General features: G+C 45.9%; 1 protein-coding gene across 3 annotated transcripts in view; it reads right to left on the bottom strand.

The window, feature by feature from the left end:
• CNTRL (centriolin) overlaps positions 1-19,574 on the bottom strand; it is a 579,099-nt gene that overhangs the window by 455,832 nt on the left and 103,693 nt on the right. For all 3 annotated transcript variants that reach the window (XM_069241657.1, XM_069241658.1, XM_069241659.1), the window contains one exon: positions 34-210. In XM_069241657.1, the coding sequence (XP_069097758.1) occupies positions 34-210 (177 nt within the window). The remainder of the gene's footprint in view (positions 1-33; positions 211-19,574) is intronic.

The raw sequence follows: 19,574 nt of genomic DNA, 5'->3' as shown, positions 1-19,574 counted from the left end.
GGTGCAGATGCTTCCCGCTGCGGGGGGTCTGACCTGATTAAGTCGCCGCTGCCTCTCCAGTTCTTCCTTCAGCTGATTGGCTTCGGTGTCTCTCACTTTCAGCTGTGCTTCCAGTTCAGCCTCATACTCACTGAGGTCTCCTTGAGCCTGTCGAAGGGATTCGTTCAGCTCCTGCTGTAGGTGAAGGTTCTGCTCCAGATCTGCGATTTCCTGAAATGTTATAAGAGAAAGGGTCGGATGAGGTCAAAAAGTACAGTGACGCATGCAAGTTAGCACACAATAAACCCCGATTTTACCACCACAAACTTGATGGTAGGAAGTGAAAACTCATTTGGTTGGACATCTCTTTCCCAAAATCTTGAAATGTACGGTGCTCTGAAGTACCTGTGAGGTGTCTTGGAGCGCATTATCAACCACCTAAATAAACAATTAAGTTAACCTTCTATTTTGAAGCAATTTTAGGCCTAATATGATGACGCCTTTCAAACTGGTTTCAACTTGTCCAATTACTAAACTCCCTCCACCCTTTCACTATAAATTTTCAAATTCCAGAAGTGCAACTTCAATGAAAGCCCTTTCTTTGGTCTACTCTTACAACTATGGTATAAATTCCTGCCACAAACAAGATTAACATAACATCTTCTAAAATTCTGAAGCCATATCAATCTATACATTTTATTTTTAATAGCTGTACAGTGATTGCTTCTCAGCTGCTTCCAAGAGCTTAAGATGAACTTACTGGAGTCAGGACCCAAAGAGATGGATTCAGTATCCATAAAGCACACTATGGCCTTGATTATGGGTAATATGGAATTCCAGAGAGAGACTCCAGGCAGCTGCTATTTCAGATACATGCCGTCATTTCTGCATGGAATTCCTGCAATTACACTTTGAAACTCGTGTAATAGGGAATAACTCTGCAGAAGGAGTATGTTACTTACCTTGTAAGCATCTATTCGTAGCTTGTAGTGCTGCAGGTTTACAGGCTATGTACACTCCTGCCATCTAGTGTTGGGCTTGGACTTTACAAGTTGTTTTTTCTCGAGGAAGTCTTTTATGGTTGATGTTGTGTGATGTGTTTCCTCCTCGAGGGAATGAGCATGTTCAACAGTTCCTCTGTTAGATTGTCCATTTGTTCCCTGTCATGTGGGGAGTGTGGATATAGTCTGATAGGTTAGTGTTTGCTATTGAATATGCTTTGACTATGTATGTATTTGACACCACCCAATACCTGTCGCTGAGGAGGGAGGGTGCATGTGAATCTGCAGCACTACATGCTCCAAATAGATGCTTACAGGGTAAATAACATACTCCATTTGTAGCATGTGTTTGCTGCAGATACACATGCTATGCATAGACTAAAGCAGTATTCCTTTCACAATGGATTTAGGCTTTATATGGTGCATTTACTTGAAGTAATATGTGTATAACTTTTTGTCTCACCAGAGACTGTTGCCTGCTGTGCACATACACACATTAGTTTTTGGTGAATGTGTGTGGGTTTGTTCAGGTTACAAATGTGTTAGCGGACAGTCCCCAAGAAAGAGATTGATGCTACATTTGTCCTTGTGGAATGAGCCTTTGGAACTGTGGGTAGGGTTCTTTTTGCTTTTTTGTTGCAAATCTGGATGCACTTGACAATCCGTCATGCAATTCTGGATTTTGAAAAGGTGTTACCTTCCTTGGGTTTGACAAAGCCTTAAACAGTTGTTGTGTTTTCCTAAAGGATTTAGTTCTTTCTATGTAGTATGAGTGCCCTTTTAACAGAGTGCATGCAGTGCCCATTCTGTCACTGTCTCTGGATTTTGGAAGAATACCAGCAGATCTAGTCTCTGATTTAAGTGAAAAGATGAGGTGATTTTTGGCAGAAACCTTGGGTTTGTGTGTTGCTGAACTTGGTCTTTGAAAACCTGGAAGTAAGGTTCCTCTATAGTTAGAGCGTGAATTTCGCTAACTCTTTTTATTGATGTTATTGCATCAAAGAAAGCCACTTTTCATGATAGATGTTGCAATGGGCATGAAGGTGGTGGCTCGAAGGGTGTGTACATCAGTAGTGTCAACACCATATTTCATGGTCAAGCGAGGGCGGAGAACATGGCGGCCGGCTAGAACGCGGGCCGCGGGCCGCGGGGAGACTCAGACCCGATTCAAATTTCTTTTTATAAAAAAAAGGAAGGACAACGCCTATGACAAGGCGCTAGCTTCAGGGAACCCCCGCAGCCCCTTTTCCCTTTACCGGACGATAGTAGCGGCCGAGGAGGAGAGAGCAAGCCTGGACAGGGCAGCGCCGGCTCTGTGGTCCCGGGCTGCCTGGGAGCACCAGCGAGGAAGTGAGGCAATAATTCTAATTCACCTCAGGGGGAAAAGCGGCAGGGGCACCACAAGACACGGTGCTACCCTAGATAAGGGTGACTTTCTAAGATATTCATCTCCCTGGCTGGAGAATGACTTCAGTAGGAAAGGTAATGTGCCTCCTTTTAATTCTAGAACTGCCTCTCTGGGGGGTACACAAGAAAGAATAGAGGGTCTAAATTCTGATTATATCCCCTGGGGGGGTGGGGGAGTAAAAAGGTAGGAGATATAGCAGGAGGGGCGACAGGCGTGACTGGAGTAAGTAAATCGAGCACAATTTATTCTCTCAGGAGCGGTAAGAAGGTTTTTGGCTCTAAGTGGGAAGAGCTGAATACTGGGGGAGCCTTTCCGAGCAAAGAACTAATTTCAGGCGAAACGACAGAAGGAGTGGGAAGGCAGCCTCGAATTTAAAAGGAGGGACTCTATTGAATAAAGAACGTAGAATTACCCCTTCTTTAAAAACTTACTTCAGAGTCCTTCCTAGCACCCTAAGGATGGAGGGGAGTGAACCTAGACAGGGGGTAGTTTCGGGAGAGGGGGTGGCCCAAATCGGGCGAATCCAGTGCGACCCGAATAGGTTTCAAGTGTTGGAGGAGCTCCATGCGAACGAGTTGGATACCTTGGGCCCCTCATTAGGAGAGGGAGCGGTGGCTCAATGCACTAAGGGCATGCCTAAAGATGGAGTACAGACATCTGACTTAAATGATGAACAAGGATTTAGAGGGGCCAATCAACAGCCTGGTACGTCCTTGGGGCACCACCTGAGTTTTCCTCCCCAGGGTATAGATGGGCACCAGTCGGGGTCGGCAGAGGAGCCATTGGAGCAATCTATTGCAGGAATGTTGACAGCACTCTCTTTGGAGGTTAGGGCTGGTTTCGAGACTTCAAATGCTAATCAGAAGGAGATAAGAGGTCTGTGCGAGACTCTTGGCGGAAAAATAGACGAATTGGCAGGTAGGACAGCTGCCTTGGAAGAAGAAGTTGGAGATTTAAGGTCGGCGCTGGAAAAAAACAAGGTGGAATTGCAGAGTATAAGAGCAGGAGAAGAAAATGTCTTACTGAAACTGGAATCTTTAGAGAATAACCAGAGAAGGAACAATTTGAGAGTCTTAAAAGTACCAGAAGGCATGGAAGGGAGGGACCTGAAAGGGTTCATAGTCCGTTTGATTAAACAAGAAGTACAGGTTGAAGATACTGAAGATATTATCGCAAAAGATATTCAAAGGGTACATGGGGACCCCCCTCGGAGATGGCCTAATAAGGATAAGCCCAGGAGAATCCTGGTTTGCTTTCAGACGTATGCAATTAAGGAGCGTATTTTGTCTGCCGCATTAAGAAAGGGAATGCTGACTGTGGAAGGTACGAAGTTCAAAATTAGGTCAGATCTATCAAGTGCAACCCTAAATAAGCAGTGGGAACTGGGGAGAAGAATTGAGGTCTTAAGGGTGCTTGGTGCTACCGCTCAATTAAAATTCCCAGCCACTTTGAAGGTAATGGCGAATAATAAAATGTATAACTTTAGAGACAGTAAAGAAGTTGATGAGTTGATAAAGACCTTGGAGAAATACACTAAGGCGGGGAGGACAGTCTTCCTTTCTTTTTTTTTTTCCTTTTATTCATATTAAGTATATGGGTCTGGGGCCCTTCCCGAGGCGTTTTCGCCTCGACTAGGAAATCAGGGGGGGTTCTCTGAGGGTGTAGGGGGAGGGGATATAGGAGGAGGTGGGAGGGGAAGGAGGGGATAATCACAGGGTGGGGAGCATGGGGGAAAAAATAAAAAAATATGTCCTCATTCAGTAGTTTTTCTTCTTTGTGGGGTTGGTAGATGGGAGATAATGAGCTGAGACTTTTGTCCTGGAATGTCAATGGTCTCCGGGTTGTAAAGAGGCAAAAAAGATTGCTGCAATACTTAAGGGACGTACAAGTTAATGTGTTGGCCTTGCAGGAAACTCACTTGTCTAATGAGGAATGTACCAAACTGTTTAGATCATGTAGTTGGGTCCAGAAGATTTTGAGTACTACCCAGGCCAGTGGAAATAAAGGGGTGGCTATCGTAGTCAAAAAACATCCAAGGATTTCCTTTCAGGCTGGACCAGTTGATAAGGCGGGTAGGTGGGTAATTGGAAAATTGGTAGCGTTTGATTTAACATTCACTTTGGTGGCTTATTATGGGCCTAATAAAGATGACCCTGCACCTTTGGAAGAGCTATTTCGACAGTTGATTCATTTTCCAGACCCAGTAATATGGATGGGCGACTTAAATGTCGTAATGAATTACCAACTTGATAGATCTTCTAGAAGTATATTGACATTTAATCATAAGATGCGCTCTCGGTTATTAACTATGATGTCCCAGTTGGGCCTACATGATGTATGGAGAGAAAAGATGGGGTCAAAACGGGGATATACATACAATAACAAAAAATACAGGCACCAATCAAGTATTGATTACGTTTTGGTAGATGGGAGGATAAGAGATTGGATAAGGGAAATAGCTCATGTTGGTGTTCACCAATCGGATCATTCTGCAGTTAGTTTGAGTATTCGGTTAAAGGGCGGGGTCGCCCAGGGCAGGTGGACGTTAGATAGAACTCTGTTACTGGATAAGGACATAGTAGCAGAGCTAAGAGCAGATGCGGAGGAGTTTTTTTAGCTTAATGTGGGTTCATCGTCACTTGATATGGTATGGGATGCTTTTAAAGCTTTCCTGAGAGGTAGATTGATAAGGGCGGCCTGGATTAAAAGGAAAGAGTATAAGGATGAAATCAGCCGGTTGGAAGGGGGTATACAACAAGTGGAGCAGGAACTGGTAGATTTAACTCCCGAAGAAGAGAAAAAAACAAGGAAATTTGCAGAATTACACCAAAAGTTAAGGTATTAATTACTAGCAGTGCTGGATAAAAGGATTAAGGCGAGGGTGGAGGTGGAGGTGAATAGATCTGCCCACTATGAGTATGGAGAGAATTATGTGAAATTGTTGGTCTGGAAAATAAGAACAAATTTAGGTAGGAACAAGGTAGTCGGGATCTTGGATAGGGAGTCAGGTTTGGTCTCTAATAGCGACGACGAGATTCAGGAGATTTTCCGAAACCATTTTAAGGAGCTGTATTCAGAAGATTTAGAACCACCTATAGAGAAAATTATGAATGGTTCAAGGACCTGGATCTAGTGGCCCTGGAGGAGCAGGATAATAAAGTTTTGAATGATTCTATTAGGCAAGGGGAAGTGGAGCATTGTATACAGGCAGGGAAGACGGCAAAAGCACCCGGGCCAGATGGGTTGCCTTTTGAGGTCTATAAAGTTTTAGGAAGTAGTATAGCAACATTTCTAACTGAGCTGTGTAATAACATCTTGATGGAGGGGGGTGTGTGTCCCGCTACCTGGAAGGAGGCCACGATCACTCTGATTCTAAAACCTGGAAAGGACCCAAAAATCTGTGACTCGTATAGGCCGATCTCCTTATTAAATTGCGATTATAAAATATTTACGAAAGTCCTGGCAAGGAGATTGGGGGGAGTCTTAGGAAATTTGATACATGAAGATCAGAAAGGTTTTATTAAGGGGAGATATATGCAAGAGCTGACCCAGTCCCTGATAGGTTCCATAGACCTGGCTGAAGTATATAAGGAACCTTTGGCCCTTGTTATGATTGACGCTACAAAAGCGTTTGATAGGGTTAACTGGATCTACTTGGATGTCCTATGCAAGGTTTTTAATTTGGGAAAGAAATTTACTAGGGCATTGCGGATAATATATCAGAATGCGGAGGCAAAAATTCTGGTAAACGGGGTTCTATCACGTCCCTTTAAAATTGGGAGAGGGACGAGACAGGGTTGCCCATTATCTCCATTGTTATTTAATATATATATTGAACCCTTAGCTTGTAGGATTAGAACAGAACAGAGAATAATGCCTTTTTGGGTTGGGACCTGGAGCAAAAAAATTGCCTTGTATGCCGATGAACTGTTGGTTTATACAGCGGATCTGCAACAAACTCTACCGGTCTTGGAAGATTTGACAAGGGAATTTGGGGAAATTGCTGGATATTTAGTTAATAAAGAAAAGACTGAAATTATGACTTGGAATATGTGAGAGGAGAGTGTGCTAATTAAAAAACAAATGAAATATCTGGGTGTTGTGATTACACAGGACATGGATAAGTTAGCAAAGGTTAATTTTTTAAGAGTTATGGCAGATGTCACTAAATTAATGAAGAGCTGGGGCACTCTACCTCTTACGATTTATGGGAAGGTTAACTTAGTAAAGATGACGTTACTACCAAAGGTCTTATTTCTTTTTAATGCGATTCCGCTGAAATATAAGAAAGAATGGTTGGGCAAATTACAAGGTAGAATTAGTTCGTTTATTTGGGATTCCTAAGGAGTGCGAATAGCATGGAAGAAACAGACGGAGAAAAGAGAAGGGCGGGTTAGCGCTGCCGGACCTTCAGTATTATGCTTGGGCAGTCTTCATTAAGAATATGAGAGGGGCACTGAATGGGTCGAAGATTTCAGATTTGGGGCAGGTTTTGAAAGTCATGATGGAAGCTGATTATGATATACAGTGAGGGTTCCTGTATAAATTTGGAGATCCAAAATTTTTTAAGAAGGTGAGGTTTAAAGTACTGCAAGACTCTGCCAATATCTGGTATGATTTAAGGAGGGCTACTAAGCTACCGTTCTATAGTAAACAAGCGCCGCTCGGGGATGCTCCGAGCTCACCATGATGGACAAGAGATACTCTGGCGAAACCTCTGAAGGAGGCAGGGCTGGTGAAATGGGGACAGATTTGCACGGATGGGGTGTTACTACCTTATGAGGCCCTCAATATAATAGAAGATGGACGTCTTTCTAAATTTAAATATCTGCAAATAAGGAGCTGGTTGAAAGGCGTCAAGGAAAAGGTAGGCGGCTCCAATGATTTGGAAGAACTATTATCTCAAGACTCGGTGGGAAAGAGAGAAGTAGCAAAGTGGTATTGGACATTACTGGAAACTGTAGATGGAGAATTCCACTTGCCCGAGGAGATCTGGGGAGGATGCTTGCCTGGAGTACAGATAAGTGACATATGGCAAGTATCTATTACTCTTTTGTATGCTACAGTAAAATCTGCCTGTTTAAGACGAAATCATCTGTTCTCCATCCACAGAGCCTTTTGGTCCCCCGAGAAACTGTCTAAAGTGACGGAAGGCACCCCGGTTACCTGTAAAAAGTGCGGCAAGGATCGGGCAAGCAACATTCACATGTTTTGGGAATGTCCCCAGCTCAATCTGTTCTGGAAAGAGGTTGGTGAGGTAGTGACATTTTTTTTACCTCTAGAGAATCAGGTAAGCCCCTCTTTAGTTATATTTGGCTGTCAAGTGCGCTCCAGGAAGGACACAAAAAATGGTGCTAAATTGCTTTTCTACATGATACTCCTAGCAAGGTGGGAGTTATGTAAAAAATGGATTAGTCCTTCTCCCCCGACGGTGATGGAATGGAAGGATTCGCTAATATATAATCTAATTTTGGATACAAGAGATAAAGAATTAGATAAGAAGCACAAATTCTGGGACCCATTGAGAAATTGGTTAGAATCGTAACAATTAGGTATTGTCCCGTGATTACTTTAAAGCAGGTGCCCGGCGGTTCTGAAGGTGAGCTGGTGAGGCTCTGCCAATCAGAGATACGGGTTGTCCTGGACAAGAGTCTCTAGGGGGAGTTTAGTGGTTATTTCAACTGATCTCCTTTCATTAAGAGACTGGGCAAGTGAATGAGGACAACAACAAAAACACCATATTTCATTTCCATGAAAGCACAGAAGGTGTGCATGGTGGGATTACTCTCTTTAACCCTTCCAGGAAAGCCTTTATTTTTGTTATCTGAAGAACTGACCGACATTTCCTGTTTTGGAGATAAGCTGTGATTGCTGCTAGATGCAGTCTTATTGAAGTGTATGCTAGAGTTGATTTTTATAAGTGTAACAAGTAGCATACCAGTTGTTGTTCAGTTGAAGCACCAGGGTCAGTGTTGTGTGCTGCACAATGGCAGATGAAGTGTTTTCATTTTGCAGGATGACAGGCTCTAAATCCTAAATTGTTATTTTTACTGTGGAAACCTAGTAGCCCCATTCACAAGTACAGAGTTACAGGCTGGCACTCTAACCCTACTAACTTCTGAATATAACTACTGAGGTTGGGACAGTTTGGTATCAAAATAATCTGTGCTTTAAATCCAATGTATTGGTTAAAATGAATTTAATAAGAACAAGTGATTGAAGGAATGCTGAACAATGTCAAACATTCTCCCACAGTACAGAGATCTGGTCCTAAATCCATCGTTTTTTTTGTTACCCATGCCGTTCCAGTTTGGCCCCAGCCTTATGCAAATCAGTCTTGACCCTGTTCCCCATGGGAACAGTCCAACCCGAACTGCCAAGCCAGGTCCTCCCTGTGAGAAAGAAGCCTCTTTCTAGCCTTGTTACCCCCACTTTAGGCGTGTTTGTGAGTGTATGTCAGGGTGTTTTCACTGTCTCACTGGGATCCTGCCAGCCAGGGCCCAGTGCTCCTAGTGAAAACCCTATGTTTTCAGTATGTTTGTTATGTGTCACTGGGACCCTGCTAGTCAGGACCCCAGTGCTCATAAGTTTGTGGCCTATATATGTGTGTTCCCTGTGTAGTGCCTAACTGTCTCACTGAGGCTCTGCTAATCAGAACCTCAGTGGTTATGCTCTCTCATTTCTTTCTAAATTGTCACTAACAGGCTAGTGACCAATTTTACCAATTTACATTGGCTTACTGGAACACCCTAATAATTCCCTAGTATATGGTACTGAGGTACCCAGGGTATTGGGGTTCCAGGAGATCCCTATGGGCTGCAGCATTTCTTTTGCCACCCATAGGGAGCTCTGACAATTCTTACACAGGCCTGCCACTGCAGCCTGAGTGAAATAACGTCCACGTTATTTCACAGCCATTTTACACTGCACTTAAGTAACTTATAAGTCACCTATATGTCTAACCTTTACCTGGTAACGGTTAGGTGCAAAGTTACTTAGTGTGAGGGCACCCTGGCACTAGCCAAGGTGCCCCCACATTGTTCAGAGCCAATTCCCTGAACTTTGCGAGTGCGGGGACACCATTACACGCGTGCACTACATATAGGTCACTACCTATATGTAGCTTCACAATGGTAACTCCGAATATGGCCATGTAACATGTCTAAGATCATGGAATTGCCCCCTCTATGCCATCCTGGCATTGTTGGCACAATTCGATGATCCCAGTGGTCTGTAGCACAGACCCTGGTACTGCCAAACTGCCCTTCCTGGGGTTTCACTGCAGCTGCTGCTGCTGCTGCTGCCAACCCCTCAGACAGGCATCTGCCCTCCTGGGGTCAAGCCAGGCTTGTCCCAGGATGGCAGAACAAAGGACTTCCTCTGAGAGAGGGTGTTACACCCTCTCCCTTTGGAAAATGGTGTGAAGGCAGGGGAGGGGTAGCCTCCCCCAGCCTCTGGAAATGCTTTCTTGGGCACAGATGTGCCCAATTCTGCATAAGCCAGTCTACACCGGTTCAGGGACCCCTTAGCCCCTGCTCTGGCGCGAAACTGGACAAAGGAAAGGGGAGTGACCACTCCCCTGACCTGCACCTCCCCTGGGAGGTGTCCAGAGCTCCTCCAGTGTTCTCCAGACCTCTGCCATCTTGGAAACAGAGGTGCTGCTGGCACACTGGACTGCTCTGAGTGGCCAGTGCCACCAGGTGACGTCAGAGACTCCTTGTGATAGGAGAGAGGATAGGCTAGCAACACCTGAAGGAGCCTAAGTAGCCAAACCCTCTTTTCTGGCTATTTAGGGTCTCTGTCTCTGGGGAAACTTTAGATAACGAATGCAAGAGCTCAGCCGAGTTCCTCTGCATCTCTCTCTTCACCTTCTGATAAGGAATCGACTGCTGACCGCGCTGGAAGCCTGCAAACCTGCAACAAAGTAGCTAAGACGACTACTGCAACTCTGTAACGCTGATCCTGCCGCCTTCTCGACTGTTTTCCTGTCTGTGCATGCTGTGGGGGTAGTCTGCCTCCTCTCTGCACCAGAAGCTCCGAAGAAATCTCCCGTGGGTCGACGGAATCGTCCCCCTGCAACCGCAGGCACCAAAAAGCTGCATTACCGGTCCCTTGGGTCTCCTCTCAGCACGACGAGCGAGGTCCCTCGAATCCAGCAACTCTGTCCAAGTGGCCCCCACAGTCCAGTGACTCTTCAGTCCAAGTTTGGTGGAGGTAAGTCCTTGCCTCACCTCGCTAGACTGCATTGCTGGGAACCGCGACTTTTGCAGCTACTCCGGCCTCCGTGCACTTCCGGCGGAAATCCTTTGTGCACAGTCCAGCCTGGGTCCACGGCACTCTAACCTGCATTGCACGACCTCCTAAGTTGTTCTCCGGCGACGTGGGACTCCTTTGTGTAACTTCGGGTGAGCACCGTTTCACGCATCCTCGTAGTGCCTGTTTCTGGCACTTCTCCGGGTGCTACCTGCTGCTGAGAGGGCTCCTGGTCTTGCTCGACGTCCCCTCTCTCTCCTGGTCCAATTTGCAACCTCCTGGTCCCTCCAGGGCCACAGCAGCGTCCAAAAACGCTAATTGCACGATTTGCAGCTAGCAAGGCTTGTTGGCGTTCTTTCGGCGGGAAAACACTTCTGCACGACTCTCCGTGGCGAGAGGGATCCGTCCACCAAAGGGGAAGTCTCTAGCCCTTTTCGTTCCTGCAGAAACCTCAGCTTCTTCTGTCCAGTAGAAGCTTCTTTGCACCCAGAGCTGGCATTTCCTGGGCATATGCCCATCTCCGACTTGCTTGTGACTTTTGGACTTGGTCCCCTTGTTCCACAGGTACCCTAGATTGGAAATCCACAGTTGTTGCATTGTTGGTTTGTGTCTTTCCTGCATTATTCCTCTAACACGACTTCTTTGTCCTTAGGGGAACTTTATTGCACTTTGCACTCACTTTTCAGGGTCTTGGGGAGGGTTATTTTTCTAACTCTCACTATTTTCTAATAGTCCCAGCGACCCTCTACAAGGTCACATAGGTTTGGGGTCCATTCGTGGTTCGCATTCCACTTTTGGAGTATATGGTTTGTGTTGCCCCTATCCCTATGTGTCCCCATTGCATCCTATTGTAACTATACATTGTTTGCACTGTTTTCTAAGACTATACTGCATATTTTTGCTATTGTGTGTATATATCTTGTGTATATTTCCTATCCTCTCACTGAGGGTACACTCTAAGATACTTTGGCATATTGTCATAAAAATAAAGTACCTTTATTTTTAGTATAACTGTGTATTGTGTTTTCTTATGATATTGTGCAAGTGACACTTGTGGTACTGTAGTAGCTTCACACGTCTCCTAGTTCAGCCTAAGCTGCTCTGCTAAGCTACCATTATCTATCAGCCTAAGCTGCTAGACACCCTATACACTAATAAGGGATAACTGGGCCTGGTGCAAGGTGCAAGTACCCCTTGGTACTCACTACAAGCCAGTCCAGCCTCCTACATTGGTTGTGCAGCGGTGGGATAAGTGCTTTGAGACTACTTACCACTCTTGTCATTGTACTTTTCATAAGAGAAAAATATACAAAACAAGGTCAGTGTATATACACATAGCCAAAAAGTTTTGCATTTCCTCTTTTCACTCTTTTCTAAGTGCTGAAAAGTACTTCTAAAAACTTCAAAAAGTTCTTAAAAGTTTAAAAAGTTTTTTTCTGTCTTTCTAAAAAGTTCTGGAAACTTTTTTCTCTTTTTCTATCACTTTAACTCTCTCTAAAAATGTCTGGCACAGGCCAAAATGTTGATCTGTCCAAACTTGCATATGACCACCTTAGCTGGAAAGGAGCAAGGAGTCTCTGTGAAGAGAGAGGTTTGATTGTAGGGAAGAATCCTTCTTTGGAATTATTGTTTAACATGCTTAGAGAACAAGATAAGGCCATAGGGGCCACATCTGTTGAAAAAGTAGCAAATGGTTCCCAATCTGATCCAGGGACTCCCCCAGGAAAAGATTCAGGAAAGAAACTTCCTAGCCTGCCCAATACTAGACAGTCTAGCATAGTTGGTCATGATGGAGAGCCTCACCATACAAATAGTGTTGTCTCACATCATAGCAAAAGCATTTATTCTCACCATACTGGTAGTGATGTTTCTGTTAGCCAAGCTGTTAGGGTGGCTTCTGTAAGGGACAGGTCTCCTTCTGTTCATTCTTCTGTGTCTAAGAATGTCCCTCCCACCAACCCTGATGACAGAATGTTAGAGAGGGAACTCAATAAGTTGAGAGTGGAACAAACCAGACTGAAGCTTAAAAAGCAACAGCTGGATTTGGATAGACAGTCTTTTGAACTAGAGAAAGAAAGACAGAAGTTGGGTTTAGATACCCATGGTGGCAGCAGCAGTATTCCCCATAGTCATCCTGCAAAATAGCATGATTGCAGGAATCTGCACAAGATAGTTCCCCCTTATAAGGAGGGGGATGACATTAACAAGTGGTTTGCTGCACTTGAGAGGGCCTGTGTTGTACAGGATGTCCCTCAAAGGCAGTGGGCTGCTATCCTATGGCTATCATTTAGTGGAAAAGGTAGGGATAGGCTCCTTACTGTGAAAGAAAATGATGCTAATAATTTCCAAGTTCTTAAGAATGCACTCCTGGATGATTATGGCTTAACCACTGAACAATACAGGATGAAGTTCAGAGAGACCAAAAAGGAGTCTTCACAAGACTGGGTTGATTTCATTGACCATTCAGTGAAGGCCTTGGAGGGGTGGTTACATGGCAGTAAAGTTACTGATTATGACAGCCTGTATAACTTGATCCTGAGAGAGCATATTCTTAATAATTGTGTGTCTGATTTGTTGCACCAGTACTTGGTGGACTCTGATCTGACCTCTCCCCAAGAATTGGGAAAGAAGGCAGACAAATGGGTCAGAACAAGGGTGAACAGAAAAGTTCATACAGGGGGTGACAAAGAGAACAACAAGAAGAAAGATGGTGAAAAATCTCAAGATAAGCATGGGGATAAGGGTAAAACCAAAGATCCCACTTCAAATCTTAAACACTCTTCAGGGGGTGGGGATAAAACAAATTCTTCCTCTTCTTCTCAACCTACACAATTTAAAAAGCCTTGGTGCTTTGTGTGTAAAAATAGAGGCCATAGGCCAGGGGATAAGTCCTGTCCAGGTAAACCCCCTGAGCCTACCACCACTAATACATCAAGCTCTAGTGCCCCTAGCAGTAGTGGTACTAGTGGTGGGACTGCTGGCAACAGTCAAGCAAAGGGTGTAGTTGGGTTCACTTATGGGTCCATCATGGAAACTGGGGTAGTCAGTCCCAAGACAGTTTCTGTCACACCTAGTGGCATTGGCCTTGCCACACTGGCTGCTTGTCCCCTTACAATGGATAAGTACAGGCAGACAGTTTCAATAAATGGTGTTGAGGCCTTGGCCTACAGGGACACAGGTGCCAGTATCACTTTGGTGACTGAAAACCTAGTGCATCCTGATCAACACATCATTGGACAACAGTATAAGATTATTGATGTCTATAACTCCACTAAGTTTCTTCCCTTAGCTATAATTCAGTTTAGTTGGGGTGGAGTTACTGGCCCTAAGCAGGTGGTGGTATCACCTAGCTTACCTGTAGACTGTCTCTTAGGTAATGACCTAGAGGCCTCAGGTTGGGCTGATGTAGAGTTTTATGCCCATGCAGCCATGCTGGGCATCCCAGAGGAATTGTTCCCTCTCATTTCTACTGAAATGAAAAAGCAAAGGAGAGAAGGCCTGAAAACTCAGGATCCCTCTCCATCAACAGGTAAAAGGGGTATCACAGTATCCCCTAACCACCCTACCATTCAGGATACCATTCCTGTGGTGGGAGAAACCTCTCCTGGGGTGGCACCTGTTCCAAAGGAATCATCAGTTGGCAAAACTGTAGTCCCTGAGGTAGAAGTACCTCTCTGTGGGATAACTAACATTGGTGAGAAAAAGAGCACCATTTTAGTTAACATGGAGCATCCCTCCAACCCTCCCAGAGAAACTTTAGTGCAGAAACTCTGCACTGCCTCACAACACTTAGGACAGCATCCCTGCCCTAGTGTGGAGCTCATAGGACAGCATCCCTGCCCTGCTCCAACTCAAGAGAAACAGCATCCCTGTTCCCTCTTCCAGCCATATGGACAAAGTTTTTGCCCAGCTATGGCTTTACTGAGACAGCATCCCTGTCTGGCATTTCCATCATTACAAATAGGTTCAGTGGATGATTCCCACTGCTCTAAACTAAAACTTACTGATAGAAACTCTGAAAATACATCTTCACATTGTTGGTTAGCTAAAAAACTTCAAACAGGGTGGTTTACATCCCCACAGGGAAGTAACCATATAGTGGATGATAAAGGGAGTAACCAGTCTATTGCAGAGCTACTCTCTACTTATCACCACTTAGACAATAAAGTCTCAACTGGCCAAGGTTAGCCTTATTGTCCTTCGTTTGGGGGGGGGGGTTGTGTGAGAAAGTAGCCTCTTTCTAGCCTTGTTACCCCCACTTTAGGCCTGTTTGTGAGTGTATGTCAGGGTGTTTTCACTGTCTCACTGGGATCCTGCCAGCCAGGGCCCAGTGCTCCTAGTGAAAACCCTATGTTTTCAGTATGTTTGTTATGTGTCACTGGGACCCTGCTAGTCAGGACCCCAGTGCTCATAAGTTTGTGGCCTATATATGTGTGTTCCCTGTGTAGTGCCTAACTGTCTCACTGAGGCTCTGCTAATCAGAACCTCAGTGGTTATGCTCTCTCATTTATTTCTAAATTGTCACTAACAGGCTAGTGACCAATTTTACCAATTTACATTGGCTTACTGGAACACCCTTATAATTCCCTAGTATATGGTACTGAGGTACCCAGGGTATTGGGGTTCCAGGAGATCCCTATGGGCTGCAGCATTTCTTTTGCCACCCATAGGGAGCTCTGACAATTCTTACACAGGCCTGCCACTGCAGCCTGAGTGAAATAACGTCCACGTTATTTCACAGCCATTTTACACTGCACTTAAGTAACTTATAAGTCACCTATATGTCTAACCTTTACCTGGTAACGGTTAGGTGCAAAGTTACTTAGTGTGAGGGCACCCTGGCACTAGCCAAGGTGCCCCCACATTGTTCAGAGCCAATTCCCTGAACTTTGTGAGTGCGGGGACACCATTACACGCGTGCACTACCTATAGGTCACTACCTATATGTAGCTTCACAATGGTAACTCCGAATATGGCCATGTAACATGTCTAAGATCATGGAATTGCCCCCTCTATGCCATCCTGGCATTGTTGGCACAATTCGATGATCCCAGTGGTCTGTAGCACAGACCCTGGTACTGCCAAACTGCCCTTCCTGGGGTTTCACTGCAGCTGCTGCTGCTGCCAACCCCTCAGACAGGCATCTGCCCTCCTGGGGTCAAGCCAGGCTTGTCCCAGGATGGCAGAACAAAGGACTTCCTCTGAGAGAGGGTGTTGCACCCTCTCCCTTTGGAAAATGGTGTGAAGGCAGGGGAGGGGTAGCCTCCCACAGCCTCTGGAAATGCTTTCTTGGGCACAGATGTGCCCAATTCTGCATAAGCCAGTCTACACCGGTTCAGGGACCCCTTAGCCCCTGCTCTGGCGCGAAACTGGACAAAGGAAAGGGGAGTGACCACTCCCCTGACCTGCACCTCCCCTGGGAGGTGTCCTGAGCTCCTCCAGTGTGCTCCAGACCTCTGCCATCTTGGAAACAGAGGTGCTGCTGGCACACTGGACTGCTCTGAGTGGCCAGTGCCACCAGGTGACGTCAGAGACTCCTTGTGATAGGAGAGAGGATAGGCTAGCAACACCTGAAGGAGCCTAAGTAGCCAAACCCTCTTTTCTGGCTATTTAGGGTCTCTGTCTCTGGGGAAACTTTAGATAACGAATGCAAGAGCTCAGCCGAGTTCCTCTGCATCTCTCTCTTCACCTTCTGATAAGGAATCGACTGCTGACCGCGCTGGAAGCCTGCAAACCTGCAACAAAGTAGCTAAGACGACTACTGCAACTCTGTAACGCTGATCCTGCCGCCTTCTCGACTGTTTTCCTGTCTGTGCATGCTGTGGGGGTAGTCTGCCTCCTCTCTGCACCAGAAGCTCCGAAGAAATCTCCCGTGGGTCGACGGAATCGCCCCCACAGTCCAGTGACTCTTCAGTCCAAGTTTGGTGGAGGTAAGTCCTTGCCTCACCTCGCTAGACTGCATTGCTGGGAACCGTGACTTTTGCAGCTACTCCGGCCTCCGTGCACTTCCGGCGGAAATCCTTTGTGCACAGTCCAGTCTGGGTCCACGGCACTCTAACCTGCATTGCACGACCTCCTAAGTTGTTCTCCGGCGACGTGGGACTCCTTTGTGTAACTTCGGGTGAGCACCGTTTCACGCATCCTCGTAGTGCCTCTTTCTGGCACTTCTCCGGGTGCTACCTGGTGCTGAGAGGGCTCCTGGTCTTGCTCGACGTCCCCTCTCTCTCCTGGTCCAATTTGCGACCTCCTGGTCCCTCCAGGGCCACAGCAGCGTCCGAAAACGCTAACCGCACGATTTGCAGCTAGCAAGGCTTGTTGGCGTTCTTTCGGCGGGAAAACACTTCTGCACGACTCTCCACGGCGAGAGGGATCCGTCCACCAAAGGGGAAGTCTCTAGCCCTTTTCGTTCCTGCAGAAACCTCAGCTTCTTCTGTCCAGTAGAAGCTTCTTTGCACCCACAGCTGGCATTTCCTGGGAATATGCCCATCTACGACTTGCTTGTGACTTTTGGACTTGGTCCCCTTGTTCCACAGGTACCCTAGATTGGAAATCCACAGTTGTTGCATTTGCATTGTTGGTTTGTGTCTTTCCTGCATTATTCCTCTAACACGACTTCTTTGTCCTTAGGGGAACTTTAGTGCACTTTGCACTCACTTTTCAGGGTCTTGGGGAGGGTTATTTTTCTAACTCTCACTATTTTCTAATAGTCCCAGCGACCCTCTACAAGGTCACATAGGTTTGGGGTCCATTCGTGGTTCGCATTCCACTTTTGGAGTATATGGTTTGTGTTGCCCCTATCCCTATGTGTCCCCATTGCATCCTATTGTAACTATACATTGTTTGCACTGTTTTCTAAGACTATACTGCATATTTTTGCTATTGTGTGTATATATCTTGTGTATATTTCCTATCCTCTCACTGAGGGTACACTCTAAGATACTTTGGCATATTGTCATAAAAATAAAGTACCTTTATTTTTAGTATAACTGTGTATTGTGTTTTCTTATGATATTGTGCAAGTGACACTTGTGGTACTGTAGTAGCTTCACACGTCTCCTAGTTCAGCCTAAGCTGCTCTGCTAAGCTACCATTATCTATCAGCCTAAGCTGCTAGACACCCTATACACTAATAAGGGATAACTGGGCCTGGTGCAAGGTGCAAGTACCCCTTGGTACTCACTACAAGCCAGTCCAGCCTCCTACACTCCCTGGACTGAAAACAAGCAACCTAGGACCGGTTTCAGGGTATCACCCTTCACCAGCCAAGCTAGCTTGATTCCAGTGGCATGGGGAGCACGGGACCCACGTCTGGGCATACCCTTCCCACTTGGGGCAGCAAATGCAAAAAGAACAAGTGATGGACGGAATGCTGAACAATGTCAAACATTCACCCCCAGTACAGAGATCTGGGCCTAAATCCATCGTTTTTTTGCTACCCATGCCGTTCCAGTTTGGACCCAGCCATATGCAAATCAGTCTTGACCCTGTTCCCCATGGGAACAGTCCAGCCTGAACTGCCAAGCAAGGTCCTCCCTGGACTGAAAACAAGCATCCTAGGACCGGTTTCAGGGTATCACCCTTCATTAGCCTTTTGTGTTGTTAAAGTTGCCCTATTTGCGAAGGGTATGCCCAGACGTAGGTCCCTTGCTCACTGTGCCACTGGATTCAAGCTAGCCTGGCTGATGAAGGGTGATACCCTGAAACCGGTCCCAGGATGCTTGTTTCCGGTCCAGGGAGGACCTGGCTTGGCAGTTCGGGCTGGGATGTTCCCATGAGGAACAGGGTCAAGACTGATTTGCATATGGCTGGGTCCTAACTGGGGTGGCATGGCGAGCAAAAGAACGATGGATTAAACCCAGATCTGTGACTGGGGGTGAGTGTTTGCATTGCTCAGCACTGAGTCCATCATCATTTTACAGATGTACACTGGGCTTTTCCTGCAGACGGGTTCCTGACCTCCTGGGGAGACTTGCTAACAACTCCCAGGAAAGGACACAATAGGGGCCTACATGGGAGAGAGGTTTTACTTCCCTCCTGCAGGAAGCCACACTGGTGTTAGCCGAAAAAGCGACCTTCAAAGGAGAAGCCGCCTTTGAAGGGCAATTGAAGGACACTTGAGAGATGGGCTGCTCTACTGATTAGACAGACAGGCTAACAATGGAGATAGGACACGATAAGCAAGGTGTCAAACCGGTTTCTCCAAGGGCATTGTAGCCCCTTATTAGCCACACCTCTGGGGTGGGCTACGGAGCTCTAAGTATCAAGAGAGGGGCCTCATTATGGTGGGAGTGGGAAGAATGGTGCATTCAGGGATAGCTAGGTGCCACACATCCCCGGGGTGATGTGAGGGTTTTACAGACAAAACGTACAGGACCTAAAGGGATTGGTAAATGTTTTACAGAGTGAGGCTGCACAACCACACCATATAATACACAACATTTCCTCACAACCTGAAATATATTTACACCTAGAAACTACGTGAGCAGATATTAGGAGCTATACTGGATAACATCAACAATTATGAATAAAGAGGAGGAAAGCATTTCCTTAAAACGAACCTTAATATTTGAAAAAGAAAATCTGAATTTACATCTGATGCAACAAGTTCATAAATGATCTTTGATCATGGACCCACAATCTTGACAGAATGACTATGCACAATGCCTCTGATTGACCAAGAGTAAAACAAGTGGGTAAGAACTTCCCTCTCACCAAGATTTGCTCCCCCACTTTCACATCAGCTGCTAATCACAGTCTGTACTTAAAGCATTAGCCAGGCCGCTCTGGGGTTTGCCGAAGAGTTGAGGCATGTCAGATACACAACGAAAACCGAGATTCATGTTAGTTAGTAGATAACAGTTTACAACATTCAGAGTAGATCAACTCCTGGGAGAGCATTCTCGGTGAGGTGGGTAGAAACCTATAACAGAAAT

This window comes from Pleurodeles waltl, chromosome 6 (assembly GCF_031143425.1).
Source record: "Pleurodeles waltl isolate 20211129_DDA chromosome 6, aPleWal1.hap1.20221129, whole genome shotgun sequence".
NCBI classification, from domain to species: domain Eukaryota; kingdom Metazoa; phylum Chordata; class Amphibia; order Caudata; family Salamandridae; genus Pleurodeles; species Pleurodeles waltl.
This window is presented reverse-complemented; position numbering and strand designations above follow the sequence as displayed.